General features: G+C 37.7%; 1 protein-coding gene across 4 annotated transcripts in view; it reads left to right on the top strand.

Annotated features, from left to right (window-relative positions):
* Positions 1–1,969: 1,969 nt before the first annotated feature.
* The window catches only part of TENM2 (teneurin transmembrane protein 2), a gene marked incomplete at its 5' end in the record, with an annotated part of 535,531 nt that continues 519,969 nt past the window's right edge, over positions 1,970–17,531 (top strand). For all 4 annotated transcript variants that reach the window (XM_082323887.1, XM_082323888.1, XM_082323889.1 and 1 more), the window contains one exon: positions 1,970–2,195. In XM_082323887.1, coding sequence (XP_082180013.1) covers positions 1,970–2,195 — 226 coding nt within the window. The remainder of the gene's footprint in view (positions 2,196–17,531) is intronic.

Genomic DNA, 17,531 nt, shown 5'->3' on the forward strand with positions numbered 1-17,531 from the left:
TTCTCTTTAATCTAAAATTCTAAAACTAACCCTCCCAGTTTTAAGGGCTGAATGTCTTTTAATTTTGTTTTGGCTTTTTTGTGTGTGGTGTTTGGCATTTTTTTCCCCTCTGAAGTGTACCATCATAGTTAAAAATAAGAGAAAAAGGAGGAAAAAGTAAGCATGTTTACACTTTTTGTCGCTCACAGATTGCAGAGTACCTGTGGGTGGCTTAAAGCAGCTGTTTCTCCTGGTTACCTAACTTTCTTCTTTAAAATACAGAAAGAAAAAAGAAAGAAAAAAAAAAAAAAAAACCAAACCAAAAAAACCAAACAAAAACCAAAACAAAACATAACAAGTCTAAATGTCAGAGTCTAAATGAAGCCAAGAAACCTTTTCTCAAGTTCACTAGCTCCTCTGGCCAAGTACATTCATTCTCTCTTAGGGACATAATCTATTCCAGCCAAAAAGCAATGATTTAGCCAATACTTATGCCAGCGTTACGACTCGTGTCCTGTGGGTGCAAACAATACAACAACGAAAGACATGACTGCCTTCGGGGTTTTTTATCGTCTTTCACTGGAGTTTGTTACTTTGGGAGCAGAGGTGGCAGAAGGAATCGTACTGTTGAAGTGCTTGGTAGTTTAAGACTGGTCTGGGACTGGGTGTAGCTGGTGTGCAGGACCTGCTCCCGTTCTGCTGGGTGGGCTTTCAAGTAGGCACCTAAACTGAGAGGGGACAATGAGAAAGAAAATGTCTTCAACTGTCCCAGCTAAATTTGCCAAAACCATTTCTTCACCTCCTTAGCCATGTATAGAAAAGCAGTTTTGTTCCAAGTTTTGCTTGTTAGCAAATCTGGGTGTTTTTGTGTGGGAAGATTTCATCTTCAGCAAAAAGTTTTGTCATGAGGATTTCTCAGGACTAGTACAGACCTGGGCATAGGATGCCATGAGAGAAAGACATCCATACCAATACCAACTCGAAGTAATTAGTCCCCCAGTGGTTAGGGTGCTCATGCTTAGTGTATTCCTTGCTTTCTGCAGTATCTTTCATTTTGCAGTTTATGCACGCTAACTGTGCATATATTAAAGTATATATGCCACAGTAAGGGTGTCCTAATTAAGTAGACTGTAAGAACCTATCTCTTTCTGGTCCAGTGAGCAAGAAGATATTTACACAATTTTGAAGAGCTCCAACTGCCGGAGATGGATAAACTCATCATCTTGAGGGATTGTGAAGAAGAGCATCTAGGCGTGTTCTGTGGTGCACAAGAGCAGCCAATTCCCAAAGCGTGTTCAGAGAATCATAAAAATGCAGAAATGTCGAGGCTGGAAAGGACCTCTGAAGATACCTGGTCCAACCTTTTGTTGAGAACAGGGCCTTGGATTATGCTATCCAGGGGCAATAAAATCAGTTGCTGCTGCTTGTGAACACACTGTTAAAGGATAATGTACACCCTTGTCATGCACTCATGCTGAATAGGTACAATCTCCTCTGCGCAACTCTCCTGCATGCTTCGTTCTTAATTGCAGGCCCTCCTGCAGGAGGAACAGAAGTAATTAAAGCTGGTTTGAGTCTGCTTTTCTTTGTACTGTTGCATAACAGGAACAAATGTTATTCTGTCAGTTCTGTGTTATCAGTGCTCATTCCAAAATCAAAAGATAACAATGTTTTTGTTTTAACATTATTTTTTAAACTCTTCAATGAGGTGATAATTTAGATAGAATGCAATTCTCTTACAGCATTTGATTTTCTTCCCCCCACCCATTCGGGTCAATTATTTCAATTTCTAAGGATGCATCATGTGGGTCTTCTCTTTCTTCTTGATCTGTGCCGCATTGTTCTTCAAGGATAAGTCAGGGAAGGCAGAATAAAACAAAACGTAGTAGCAACATTGCTCATTCTTTTGTTATCCTTTCTTGGTTTTAGGTGACAGTGACCCCAAATATAAGAGTGGCTTTTCTGAAAACGGCCTACCTGACTCAGAATAATGGATATAAAAGATAGAAGACACCGCTCTCTGACGAGGGGCCGGTGCGGAAAGGAGTGTCGCTATACAAGTTCTTCACTGGACAGTGAAGACTGCAGAGTACCAACTCAGAAGTCTTACAGCTCAAGTGAGACACTGAAGGCGTATGATCATGACACCAGGATGCACTATGGAAATCGAGTTTCTGACCTGGTTCACAGAGAGTCGGATGAGTTTCCAAGGCAAGGTACGTTTAAAGTTGGACCTGATTTCTTTTACAGTAATCCTCAGTAGGCAATCTCTGTTGCTCGTTAAAGTATACCAGTGTTAAAAGGAGCTTTAGTGAAAGAACTGTAGGAGAATGGATGTCATTTTACCGTTATGTCAACTGTTTTATGTTAAATTAGGAAGTTCTTTCTCTTCTCAGATTTCTGATACCGTTGGAATTTACTATTTGTAAATGGGGCAGACCAGGATCCACTGTTGAAAACATCTGGTAAACACAAATGCTAGTGACCCTTAACCAAATGTTGTATTTGTCACGGATCTCAGGGTTGGCCAGTACGCTAACTTTGTATTACATTTCCTAGGTTCTTTTTAGAAATAATAATAGCATTTTCACCTGAACTTGTCTGTTTTTAACAGAGTACCTGTACTGAAAAGATAACTAAAACACTGTTACAGTAAAACCCCGTATGGCTGATGTATATTCATTATTAATCAGGTGCCTCGGCATTTCTTTCCTGTTATTAACTCCTCTGTAATTGAAATGTGGAAATGGGAATGCTGTTTCCTCTAACTTCATTTTGTCACTGCTTACCCTTACTGCTTACCCTTCACCTCATAAAAACTGGAAGGAGGAAACCCATCTAATTACTTTTATAATTGGCTATGATACGTTATCGCAGCATCAAGATTCTAGAACTAATATTTGAAATAACCTGCCTGTGTGAACTTGTAAGCGAGGTGAAGTAATCTCTTCTTTTATAAAATGTTCCTCGCTTTAAAGACCTGTTAAGTCCAATAAATTAACAATCTAAATGTTTTTAGTTGAAAAAACGGTCGTCGTGCCTTTGCACTGTACACACACATAGTTTTACTCTCATTCAGGTATTTACTTGTCTCAATAAATCTTGAGTCTGCATGTTTAGGCCATTAGTGAGCATTGCTTCATAGGAACAGTGTTTAAGCATCTGGTTAACTTGACCAAATAGCCTGATTAAATTGTCACTCAGTCAACAATTAGATATGGTTTTTAAAACAAATTACTTGGTTTAGTTACCTTTGAAGAATCAGAGATGGTTTATATCAAGCAAGATATAGGCAGTTTTCAGGCATAAATGTATAGTCCTTTGTGCCCATCTCAACGGAAGGTAAATTATCTAGTACATCTTTAATTGCTGAAAATCTACTATTTTCTGTATGTGCTTGTTAATCGCGTATGATAGTTCTCTACTACACATTTCTAATATTGTGACTCAGGAAATTCTAAGTTATCACACTTCTCTGTGGAGATCATTCAATTAAAGGTCATTTTTTATACTTGATATCACGTCACACAAGTTGTTCAAAGCATTCTGCCAGCAGTCAGTGTCTGTCTTCACCTTTAAATCAAAATATCTATTAATTAGCATCACTAATTAAACCCTTGTCTAATCCCTTGTTTCTCTCACATTTGTGTGCAGACATTTGGAAGTGTTTGCATTGTGCTTGGTCTATCAAACAGCCAGTTCTATTTTCTGAGGTAATCTCTGTTCTTGTAGGGTCTGTCTTTGTTTATTGTCCTGGTTTAACCCCAGCCGGCACCTAAGCCCCCCCCAGCCGCTCGCTCACCCCGCCCCGGTGGGATGGGGGAGAGAATCGGAAGGGTAAAAGGGAGAAAACTCGCGGGCTGAGATAAAGGCAGTTTCGTAGGCAAAGCAGCAGGCGCGCACGCCAGCAAAGCCAAGCAAGGAATTCATTCCCTCCTTCCCAGGGGCGGGCAGGCGCTCGGCCATCCCCAGGAAAGCAGGGCTCCAGCACGCGTAACGGTCCCTGGGGCAGGCCAAGGCCATCGCTCCCAACGCCCCCCCTTCCTCCTCCTCCCCAGCTCTCTCTGCCGAGCACGGCGCCCTGGGGTGTGGGGTGTCCCTTGGGGCAGGGGGGGCAGCCGTCCCGGCCGCGTCCCCTCCCGGCCCCTTGTGCCCCCCGCCTGCTCGCTGCTGGGGCGGGGTGAGGAGCAGAAAAGGCCTCGCCTCTGGGTGAGCGCTGCTCAGCGGGAACCAAACCATCCCTGGGTCAGCAACGCTGCTTCCAGCACAGATCCAGAACACAGCCCCACGCTGGCTACTGTGGGGAAAATTAACTCTACCCCAGCCAAAAGCAGCTATTTACCTAGAGATAATGGCTCAAACTGCAACTAGATCATACAAGCTACTGGAGCCATTTTCACTGTGGTTTGTTCAGCCTTTGTGTACAGGAGTCATCTAAATATTACTTTTCCCTGTCTGGATGATTGATGCTTAAGCTCAAGTGCCTCATTTTAGTTTCCTGGTCGTTATTTGGCATTTCATGAGGGTGTTCTTTTTCTCTTGATTACTGATTTGACAACTGTTCATCCTCCTCCTGCTCTTAATGTGTTCTTATCTGCCCTCTTTATGAAGGGGAGTGCAAATTGTTTGTAGCTCAATTGAAACACTTTAAAGATTTTTTTATTATTATTATTTTTTATTATTTCCCCCCTGCTAGTCTGTGGTGTTATGTCTAGATAAATAAAGTTTATTTTAGAGAGCCAAAGTAAGTTTTTTGTTAAATAGTATGAGCGGTAACTCCTTATTTTCCTGCTTTTGTTAAGTTTAGAAAGAAAATTTCTTTAGAAAACAAACAAGTCTATATGATGATTCTTTGTATTTGAAAGTTTGGTATCTTTCTGATTGTGAAGTTCCTCTACTGACATGATATTTGAGATCATGTGGCAAGTAGATCTAGATTAAGACTTGGTACATGTTCTCACTTTCTACATTAATACTATATGGATAAAAATGTGGTTCATACAGTAGGAAATACTGTTCATTACATCTTATGCATGCGGTTTCCAGCTGCAGACATCTAGGAATTTATACATGTAAATTTATTCTAAATTTGAGTGGGTGTTTTGATGGGATTAAATTCTGTGGGAAATAAACATGCTTAAAATAAATAGTCTTTAGAGAATTTTTTATTCTTCTATTACAAAAAAGCTTGACATATTTTTTAAGCAATTGTAGATATTTTCCTCAGCATTTTGTCTTTCCTATTAGTAAAGCTATATGCATTTGGCTTATTGAAAAGTGTCTGGTTTAACCATGGCACTGGAACTGTTCAAAGCAGTTGTTTTAGCTGCTGCCTGATCATGTGTTATTTGGTTTTAAAAATCTGTTAAGCGTAAGACCAAGTTGTAGTGCTTCCATTTCTGTTTATGGCGGTTTGACAGTGAAATGCTAATAACAAAACCTACATTCAGAGCTCAGAGGTCTTCAACAGATCATCTTGGTTTGCTTTAGTATTTTATTGTCCTTCTGTTCTGACTTGTCCCATTCTTCATGAAAAAGCAGATCTACGTAGTATAAATACCTCTCTCAGCTAGTGTGAATAAAGCACTCAATAGGAAAACTGAATGTTGGTGGAAGTTTAGCTCTGAGAACACAACTTAAAAACTTTGTCATCGTTTGCATGTTTTGAAATAAGCTTTTTGTGCTAATCGTTGACCAATGCGCCTACCAGAGAAAGTTCCTCTTTGTCATAGATGCTACTTTCTGGTGTGGTATTTGGAAGTTTTGGTATAAAGGCATGAAGGATGACATGACTGTATATTACCTGAAGCACCTTAGTCTGGCATTACTTCTACTGTGCTTTTCCTAAGATGTTTACCTGTAATTTCACTAAATAATAAAATTTCCCTTGTAAAGTCTGTTTTTAACGTATCGGTAATAATATTTGTGCAAAGTAATTCAGAATAGGTTTAGTATTTTTGTTTCAAGCTTATTTTCTGATCATCTTCAAAATGGGTGTTGAGATTCTTGGCTAAAATGGCAGGTCCAATGCATACTTGAGCTATTAATTTGTCTTAGATTTTCCTAATGTAGATAGAAATGTATTTATAATTCAGTACCTGCACTGCATATTCATTAGTCAATCAGTCTGAAAAATACAGTCCTTCAGTGGATCTGAGAGTGCATTCAAACATTACAAGTTTTATTTAAAGTTGAGGAGTCTTTTTTGAATGCTGTATTTTAAGATGAATAGAAACTTTTCTACTTTCTGCTAGGATATGTCAAAAGCCTGACAATAGTTCTGACACCTCTGAATATTTGGAATATTTTACAATCTTCTGGTAATACTTGAATATCTCTATATGCCATGTATTTTTCCACCAAAGAGAACCAATTATCAAACTTTACTTTTTTTTTTTTCCCCCCAAGAAGATACCTTTTTTCTGAGTTCATCTGCTGACGCAGCATAGTGAAGGTAGATATCCTTTAAGGCAAAAAAATGAGAATTTTGGAAAATCTTTCTTTAAAGAGGTTGCTTTGAATGGCAACTTTTCTTCAAGTATACTTTGTGACCAAACTGTGCTTAAAAGAACACTGTACTGAGTTGTTAAGAGTTTTAAACCGGGCTTCAAAGGGGTGATGGCAAACCTTACTAGTCCAGAGTTCCTCGCTTGGCATTCATAGCTCATGGATTTTGCGTTTCTGCCTGAGCCAAATGCCAGGCTTCAGCTGATGCAAAATTTATTAGCCAATAGTTATGCTGAATTGACTGCTTTCTCATTCTCAGGTCAGATCTAGTTTAGCAGTAAATCTCTGATGTGAAATGTTAGAGCAACTAGAGTATATGATTGAAGTTATTAAAAATAAGTCTTAAAAACACAATCATATTAAACTGGGCCCAACAGTCTTCTGAAACATTTTGAATTTTTTTACCACAGTTGAATTGCTTTCTATATGTCACAGCATCTTTTTTTGTATGGCGCAATAATTTCAGTAAAGAACAACAGCCAATATCTTTCTGTATATCAGCGCAAATTCCATTTTTTTATTCCTTTATACTTAAAAATATGTGCTTTTTGTATCCTGTTTAACACTATAGGTATGTTAAAGGGAGTTAGAAAAAAGTAGTGAGAATGATTATAACAAATGCCTTATAATGTCCCTTAAGATTGTCCAGTATTTTTATTAACATCAAATAGAAAATTAAGTTATCACAAGACAATCCTTAGAGAGGGGCACATTTGGGAAGTGTAATGCACTCAGTTTTCTTTCACGTGAAGTTATGTTACTATGCCATATTACTCATCATCTCTCGGGTGTTTCATACTGCATCTTTTCTCCATACATATTGAATAAGTTTCTTGAAGAAAAAAGAAAAATGTCAACACCCCCCAACCCCAAACCTAAAGCAACCCAAACCAGTCTGATGACTCTACGTTGTATTTTTTACAGCCTACTCTAGGGCAGCTCTGATTGCTGAGAAAAATGAATATTGTTTTCTCTTCTTCTTCTTCATGTCATAAATCTATCACCGAATAATTTACTGGACACATTCGAAGAACCACACTGCAGTAAGAACACTTCATGAGAGTGATTAAGCTTGTTCCGATTTAAAGTTATTGTGGTCAGGTATTCTGTGTTGAGCAACGACTGATGTGCTGCCACATGGAGGGGATAGTTGTTGTCACAAGTTCTCAGGCTAGCCAGACTTTGTCTCGCTGCTTGTCTCTCCGTAACACCAAGATGAGATTTTGGTCACCTTGTCATCAAACATGAGTTGTACTCAACTTTTAGGCTCAAATTGGTGTGTCCCTTCCAAATCCAACTGAGCTTTACTAATTTTAGTTTAAACATTTCTTTCCAGAACCTGTGACCTTTTGAAAAATTAAATGTTCTCTATATAGATTTGGATTAAAGACATTAAAGGAAACTTTTTCTTGTATTCTGGTTAGAGTGGGAGCACATTCCTGGTTTCCCTTTGTCATGTTAGGTTTTGAGTGGCATTCTGCAATATGTTGCCTTTCGGTCTATCCTACACTTACGCAAACAAAGTCCGAGGTAGAGGCAGGTGGCAGAAGCTCAAGGAGGAAGCCCTCAACATGGAATCGATCAGATGTAGGGTAGCTCGTGTGGGGAACAAGGCCTCGAGGCAAAGTCCCTGTTACAACCAGTACACACATGTGACGTGCACTGCTGTTGAATCAAGATTTACTTTGGTTTTAACGGTTACCTAAGAGATACGCGATCCCAGTGTAAAACATTTATTAAGGCGAGACAACTGCATTCAGTTTCTCTTCTCCAGAAAGCACGGCATTAGTAAGAAATAAAAATTTATATTCTAATATGTATACCTTATTTAATAAAGCAAAGATGTTGAATAAAAACTCCCTCCCCTACCTTCTCCCTCCCCAAATCATAAAAGATTATATGGTTCTTATTGTTATGTGATTTGAAAACATGAAAGCACTTTTCATCTGTGCTTTCATCTGTTTTGGTATTGTTAATAATGGAGCTATGTAGCAGCATTGCTAGAGTAGCAAATAAATAAAAGTACAAACCTTTATAGCACCCTTCCCCCAATATGCTCTTAGGAAAGGAAGATGTAAGAAAGTCTAACCCAAAATCTAACATACCTCCTCTCATTTACACTGTAGCATCAGGCACATGGCCTTTTGAGCTGTAATATTAAGATCTGCTGATAAATAAGAATTAAACTAACATTTTGTGTATATTAGATCTGAGTCACAATAACATAAAATCAGAAGGAAATCTCTTTAGAAGTGGTTTTTCAGGGCAACATCATGGAACAGACTCTCAGTCTTCAGGGTACTTCCAAGTACATATGCATAAATCCTTTCCTCTTGCTCTTTTGTGGTGGTCTGGTTTTGTTTTGTTTTGTTTTTTCCTTTTGAGCAGCAAGCTCCCTGATTTGTAAATGGTAGTTTAAATCAGTTTTTCTGATGATCTCTTACTTTCCACTTCCTTTCATTCCCCTTCCATCCGCCTTTCTTGCCGTTTCACCATTTCCCATCTTCATACGTTATGACTTAACTTGCTTGGTGTGGTTGCTTGCTCAGACCTGCTGGAACTAACCGTTGGGAAGTCAGACCGTCTAACAGGGACTTGTGGCATGAAGGTGTAACTCTTGCTGGTGGAGCCAGCTGTTAGGTCAGCATCTTGGCCCTTAGGAGGCCTCCTCTGAATGACAGGAGATGTATTCCAGCCCGGCAAGTCAGGGGCGGCCGTTGCAATACAGCATGTTGAGGTATTTCAACTGTCATCGCTGCAGAAAGAATGTAATCAACTAGCAAGCTAAATACACAATGAAATCAATTAAAGTATTACCGGGAATCTTGTTCTAGGTGAACACAATAAAGATGAAGTTGGAGTTTAATAAAATACTGTCTTCTGAAACTTTGTATAGAGAAGCTATGATGGCGACAGAGGACTCCAGTAATAATTAATACGACTAGTGCTGAAAAACGCGGTACTATTCTAATATTAATATGTATTTGTAGAATAAACAACAAACAGCTAGACATAATATGTGAATTCTGTGTACACACACAGTTTCTCTCAGGGAATAATATTTTATTCTTGGCAGTTTTTCTCTAGTGATCATTATTAAAAATCAGCATTTGTTTACAGTTTAAATTAGAGAATCAGAATGCAGGGATTTCCGATGCAAATATATAGGTATGTATAGATTTATGCTTCTTTTTTTCTAAACAGTTATTTAGCTTTCAGAAAGAGCTTCTGCTTTCTTTACTGCTGCTGTACTGGACTCCTCATTAGTTGATGATTAAGTTAAACTAGGTTCTATTTTTTTAACCATTTACAAAGTTACATGAACGTTGTGTAAATTAGATATAAAAGGATAACGTCTAAAACGTAGACATTGTCAACTCATGTAGTTTGTGCACACTGTGAATAAAATATTTTTTTTAAAAAAACATAGGTCTACTCTAGAATAGGCTTAGTAACGATTTTAATGCAAATATGTTTTCAAAAGCACTTCAAAACTAACAGGAGTTGTATTTCCTATACTTCATAATTGCAAATTTCTATCACACAAAAGGATCTTGTGCTTCAAAGTAGAGGAGTAGTGTTTGCTTGCCTTATAATGCTAGGGCCTAACTGTATGTTGAAGAAAACCTATTTGTATACTTTTTTCCTCATCATCCCTTTGCTCAGCTATGTAATAGAAGTCTAAGACTTTGGATACTGAAAATAATAATTTTTGATCCTATAAATCCTTCTCCATTTTCTCTTACACACACGTGCACACGCTCTTCTAAGAAGTTTGTAATATTTAGGCACATCCATGTGGATGCTGTTTCTTATATTAAAATCCATCATTAAGGGAAATAATGTGCTACAAGGAGGTGAAATAATATTTTTATTTTTAAAATAAGATAACTCTAAATGAAAATACTTATTTCTTGATTAGTCCTACTAACAAAAATGGCTAAGTTGTGCAAATTCTGCAAATATTCCACCTTCTCTGGGTTCTTGTCTTCAGAAGGATCTGCAGTTTAACATAGGTATTTTTAGGGTGTATTTTCCAGCAAGAAGAGTTTGGAAAGGAGGCTGATTACTTGTGAGTGTTCTCAAACTGATGAAAGGAAGAGAGTCAGATGCTTTTCTAATACAACTATTACCATGAAAATCTCAGATTGAAAAAGCTTTTATGCTTGATCTGGGGTTGAACTGGGCATCTTTGTCCCTGCATCCTAGGCATGTACCAGAAAATTAGCCTTTAGAAGTCATGTAGTCCAGAATTTGCATTAGTGAGTATTGTTTTGTTTCTGCTGTGGACCTGGGAACCCCTCTAAAGTTTGTTTTCTGGTGAAGAGAAATTAAGCCATTTGCTTCTCCTCTTCCTTTCTCTAAACAGAGGAAGAAAAAAATATTGAAATAAAACGGAAATCCCTAAATTTCAAACTGACAAAAGACATTTCTTTTGGATTACACATTGTTGAACTCTCCCATACCAGATGTTTTTAAGGTCCACATCTTCAGAAAAATAAGGAAAGGATTAGACATTTGTATAGTTTTGAAGTGTGTGGAAGATGGGTTAAGCACCAAAGTGTATGCACTGCTCCAATGCACAAGTCAGTTTTCAGCTCAAATGCATTGGGAAAAGGTTTTAGGTGTTTATTGTGTTTATTCTGTAACTGTCTTTTAGACCTTATTTTTTCCCCATGTTCTTTTGAAATATCTTATTATTGTTGGGGCCTAAATTCTAGACTGAGTGGACAACTGGTTGGTCTGTGGTGATGATTGTTATGTTTCTATTTGTTTTCTTGTCCTTGTTTGTTCTCTTAATACCTCAAACGGATTAGGTGATTTTTAGAAGCTTTTCAAATGTTGTGACTGGACCCAAGTACACACAGTTTACTTAGTAAGAAAAACATAAGGAAACTGTCAAACAAACAAACAAAACCACCACCCAAACCTCATTTTCATCCTTAGAGAAGCATGGATGTTTTGGAGTTGGGTCAAAGTGCTGACGACCAATTCACTTAAAGCCTATAAATGGGAATCAAAATTAGTAGAAAAGAAAATGAGAAGCAAGTGTAACTGGGTAAGCAGGGCCCAGCATTTTTTATTTGTTCTTTTTGTTTTATATTATTTGTCTCTGGATTCAGAGTTTAAGGTCAGAAGTGCTACCAGTTCTCTTGTTTGGCCTCCTATCCAGTTGCTCATTAACTTTCATCAGATTATTTCTACATTAATCCCAGTAATCTGTCCTTGAATGAAGCACATTCTGGAGCCTTGAAAACATCAATAGGCAGAAAATCCGTCATTTCCACTGGCGGGCAGCATCTGTGGGAAGCAGATGTCAGCTTCTCTTTGGATTTTGGAAACCAGCTTCAGTTACTAGCCATTAGGTCTGGTGATGCCCTTTTCTGTTTTATTGGAACACCCATAATACCCAGTGTTTTTTCTTTGCAGATTCAATTAGATGCTGCAGTTAAGCCAGTTGTCTTTTCTATGAGCTCTATCTATCTATCTGTCTATCTAGGTAGAGCTCTTGAAGCATCTGCCTGTATAGTGTCATCTTCTGTCATGAATTCAGATTTGCTGCTCATGTCTAAGCACTTACCTATCTTTTAGTTTTTCTCTAAAGGAAGCAAAATGTACCATAGCAATGCCATATATGCCTCAGTGCCGTGGATAAAGACATGTTGAAGAGACAGTGAGATGTATAAAGATAGCCCTTTCATACTACTTTCATGTTGGTAAATCCAAACTTCAAATTAGCTTTTTCTGGTAGCAGTCAGTTCCTGTTGAGCTACTGGTCCTTCAAGGTTCCTAATTTTTTTCAGAGTCTACGTAGCTGACTAGACAAAATAGCATGCAGATATTTTTATATATTGCTATTTTTTCTATGAGTGTTTAGCTGGAAGTGTCTTACAGTGAATGCAAAAGTACATGTCTGTGAATGTAGACCATATTGGAAGCAGAGATTTACTGTCCCAAAGTGTAATGCTTACTCAGCCATCTGATGAGATTTGAGCACTAAACAGTTTGAGAGGGATGCATAAAGCTGTTTTATTACAAGATGCTGTTATGAATTGTAGCAGGTTTCCTTATGGTATACTGCTGTTGCCAAACAAGTTGCATGAATGTAAGCAGTTTTATTTGTAATTACTTGCTTACATTTCCTTAGAATATTTGGGTTATAGCTGTTTGTGATTCCTACTCCTCCGCTGGTGGCAGTCCCTGCATCCAGTTTAATTCAGAATCAAAAGATATCTTTTAAAACTCTTTGGAGAAAAGCCTCTCTGAGGAATGCTGTTTCTTATACATGATATAGGACGGGTCTCGGATGTTTGCACGTGTGTGTGATAGAACCTTGTTAAAACGGATGCAGAAAGCTTATACGGGAAAAACTCAAAAAAACACGGTTCTCTGTTTCTTCTTCATGCAGTGAAAAATAAAGTAGGAGATTTCATCTTAGCTGAATTTGAGCAAGTCCAGAAAATGGAGAGAGGAATTATCCGCCTAAAGAAGCGTTATGGAAAACTCAGTAGTTAAGAACTAGGCTATTTTGTAAGCTTTAGTCAAAACCTGGATGTTACAAACTGAATTTGGCACTTGAAAATGTTGTTGACGTAACACTAAAAGTGGTGCCTGTTGTCTTGCTCATGATTCTGTGCTCTGAGCTCTGTGTGACTACCACCGTGTTCGATGATGCTGGTTTGCCTTACGACAATCAAATGCTTTCACAAAGTAAGGTACTTGCTTGCAGTAGATTACAAGAGAAGAACGATTTGGTCATCAGTATGGAAATCTCTCTTTGGTGTAGTTTGTCCGGTGTGATTTTGAAAGTCAAACTTTGGTCTTCTGCTGGTTACCATGCAAGATGCTTCTTCAGCTTAATAAAAATTTTGCTTGGAAGATCTTACGACTGTCCATCCTGTTCTGTTCCTTGCATTGCTCCCGTTATCCAGGTTATCAGCCCAGGTATGCCTTGCCACTCCTAGTAGTGTAAACATCTTCTAGCTGCATGCATGTCACTGTCCTTTTCCTTCTTTCCTTATCAGCTCATTGTCCGCTCTTAAGTTCTGAATCTCGATAGCTGCTGTCACTGTGTTTCTTCTCTTAGCATATCTTTTGAATGTATTCATACGTGACCTAAACTTCATGGAAAGTTTCATGTATGATGGGATTACACAAAGCTCTACAGCTGAGATTTTTTGGCTTGGCAGTTCCACCAGCTGTTGTAAAATGTAAAGAAATGTCTAATGTTAAGAAAATTTAAACAAATATCCAACATCAGTAGTATTTTTTCTAGTATTCTATGTGAAAAAGGTAGAATAGCATTTGATCAGTTTTCACCTAGAAATTAGCAAGTTGTGTGCTGATTGCTGGCTAGAAAGAAGTTTAAATTTTAATTATATGAAATAATAAGTGCTCAGTTGCAGGATGACTTAGTTCAGTACAACTTTGTCTTCTCAAATACACTAATCACTCCAGCTTGTGTAAGTATTGGATATCAATATTTTAGGTTTTGCTACTTAAACCAGAGGCAATCTTAAGTCCAGTAGTTTTTTTTTTTTTTTTTTTTTTTTTTTTTAAAAGACCATCATGTAGAACAAGTTGCATAAATTTCATTCCCTCAAGCAAATGGCCCGTTCTGCGGTACCCGGTCTAGCACAGTATTCTAGCTTTTTTTAAGTACTTTCAGTAGAACACTGTGTTTTAAAGATGGTAGTTTAAGCTGACACATTAAATATTATAAATATAATATTAATATTTCAAATTATGTAGTTACTGGACCAAAAAAAATTTTTGTAAGCAATATTCCCTTTGATTTCATAGCAATATCTGGTTGTCTCTTGGAGTTTTTTCTATCCCTGAGATAGGCATTTAAACAGTATTGAAGCAAAGCTAAAATGGCGCTTAATCTCTGGGGGAAGCTATTGCCTTCAATGAAAATTATTCACAATATGCTAAAAGTTCACTAGACAAAAAGTGATAATCTGGACATCATTCTTGCTTAGGTAATCCTACCAAAGAGTTGGAGAGATGAGGAGGGTAGTAATAGTCAGATAGTTTCTTGTTTTGGGGGTTTGGGGTTTAGTTTCTAATGAGTCTGCTAAATTTGGTGCAATTATATTTTGGCACTAATTTTAAAATCATGACAGTGAATAAAATTTTGTGTACGAGTAGGCAACTAAGCGTGTGTGCCCCATTACGTTTTTTTCTAAATTCTTACAAACACAAAAATAAAACTCGTAAGACATTATTACCAATATCTGCTTCAAGCACTGAATTTATAAAGTAGATTGTTAATAATATGAGAATGATATATCACAGCTGTAATGCTGTGTCTTCCAAAGTTAATGAACAGTTATAATTTTCATAATGAAAAATTAAAATAAGGTTAAAGTGGTTTATAGGACTGCCTACAGATCTAGCAGCAGTCTAATTAGAAGAAAGAACATTAAATTTGGGGGACTTGGAAATATATATTATCTAGTATTGATAGAGGACTAAAATCCTGTACTTGTATTTAGGATTGTTCGAATGTGGATGATTCAGCCAGAACGCAGCACAGAAAAATGAAATGTTATTTGCTCTCTGAAATCACTGTGTACACAACAGATTGTGGTTTTAGATGTCTTCAGTACTTCAGTTATGTGATTCTCTCTTGTTGACTCAGTGCAACAATCTCTCATCTGTGTTTGCCCGTTTCTCTACCATTTCTTAAGTAAAATGAACCTTTGTGCTTGTTTTTACTATTAACAAACTGTAATGAAGCTTTTGTTACTGTGCATTGGCTAGTCTGGGGTAATTGCAGCAAAGCAACAGAGATGAGGCGCTGGCTTAATATGTTAAGGTCTTTTCGAAAAGTCCACTACCCACAGCTGTTTGCCTTTGAGAGACGGTATTGCACAGGTAAGGCTTAGCCTGAGTTTTAGAATTGACCCTTAAAGAAAACACCTGACTTCCACGATGACATTCAGCTTCAAATCACGCAAAGCTGCCGTGGCATATTTGCCGCGTTCTTGCGTCACCCCGAGTATCAGTGCAGGGGTGGGATGTGTGTTGCAGGGTTGGAAGCTGTGAAGCTGCCTTCTCTTCCCCCAAGTGTTTGCCCGGGTGGGAGGCTGGGGAAACTCCGTCACACGTAGAGAGGCTGACAGCACAGAAACTGAGACGAGCGTTGTAACGCTGCACTTCCCTGAACTTGGTTTTTTCATTTTGTGTAATCCAGAATGACTGTAATTGAGAGTAAATTTGGAATAAGCAGGCTTTGTGGTTATCAAATATGTCAGCTTTGCTTTTTATGTTTATATGTCGGCTTTCTAACTCTTATAAGCTGTTATTGCATGACAGACTCCTCCATCTTAAATTCAGTCTCTTAAATTCATCTTCTTCCTTCATTTTTTTTTGACAGCATAACAATGTTATACCTTGATCCAAGTGTATCTATACCACACAGGGGGGTTTCTGGGTGGCAGGTTTTTTGTGGACATCACTACTCCAGGCAGAGCAGTCCTTGTTAATAAAATGCCTCTGAAGTACTGTTTTAGAGTGAATTTTCTGTCGCTCTGTGTGTTTCCTCATTATTTTTACAGCTTGCAAAAACATAATGGGATAGGATTTATCCAGTTTTTCTCCAGTATCTCTTTTCCTGCTGAGGATCTTAATATCCAGTTTAAGAAAGCGTATACCAAAGAAAATTTCAGAAGTGTGGCAACCTATCTTCTTACCATACAGATGGGATATTTATAAAACAGAAACTTTGCCATTCCAAAACATGGTGATTATCTGTAGAACAAGATGGGGTATCTGTGTATAGGAACAACTTAGAATAAATAGAATGACTTGGCAGATTAAAGAAACCCAAAATTAAGAGGTGATTTTCACAGTTGTAATATTGTGTTGTAAGATGTACAAAGATTGTTTAATAGTACTGATTCAGTTATTGACTCTAAAGTATCAATTTGCTCAGTTGCGTAGTAGTAGATGGGGAGAATAGGAATTTAATTTAGATTCAAATTTGTTTTCCTGAAAATGATGATTTTCCTAACGTATAGTGGTTTTGAATGCTATTTTAAGAACATTTTAATTACCCAGCATCATTATTTTTGTATCCTCATTGTTGAAGCTATAGTTGGAGAGGGTGAAACTGATACCCTTTTCTCCCTCTTTATATCTTCCAGATAACAGAGAAATTAGGGTAGTTAGTATATTTGTCAGGCACGGGAAAGACTTCTATACTTGCATTCACACCAGGATTGTGCAAACATGAAACAAATGGCTCAAATTTATAGAGATTTACCTTAGATCCTCTTCACGTGATTTGAATAACGTTCTGCAAGAGAGAAGATATAGTAGCATATCAAAACATGCTGTTACCAAAACGCACAGTACATTTCCACAAAACGATTGACTAAATTAAGCTCCTGGACATGTTTACGGTACTGTTTTTCAAAATAGGAATTAAAATCTGTGTTTCCGGAGGTCATATGACTGTTTAGCAAGGAAACAGACTCGTAGTTACTGGTAGCATCAGTGAATATCGAGTATGCTTTTTTAAAATAAGTATTGCTCCTAATATGTTCAAAGCCTACATTAAGTCCAGCAGTATAATTTACTTAGAGCTATGCTTATACAATATGCCTGAAAAAATGCCAAATTGCTCAGTTTACATTAATCTCATTCGCATCTAATGAGATGTTAAAATAAGTACTTCATTTATTGTTTGCTCACGTAAGAGAAATTCTCCCTTGCAGAGGTGTCATATGTAAAAGGCCTTTATCACTTCAGCTTTCAAGACAGAGGGTGAAGTTGAGCTAAATCTCTGCACAAACTTTACCTTCCTACAGCCTTTTTATTAAAAGATATTTTTCGGTTGTCAGCAGCCCCAAGAAGACAGTATTGTGGTTTAATTCTGCATATGATCTTTGGCAGCCACAAACCTCCCCCCCAAACAACCCAAAGGAAACCTGTTAGCAGTTTGAGCAGCTAAAGTAATACGTAGACCCTGTTGTGTAGGAGGGCAGGCTGTGTATCCTTATCATTTAGCTTCCTCCTGTTGCGCTTAAAAACAT

This window comes from Platalea leucorodia (assembly GCF_965183815.1).
Source record: "Platalea leucorodia genome assembly, chromosome: 11".
NCBI lineage: Eukaryota > Metazoa > Chordata > Aves > Pelecaniformes > Threskiornithidae > Platalea > Platalea leucorodia.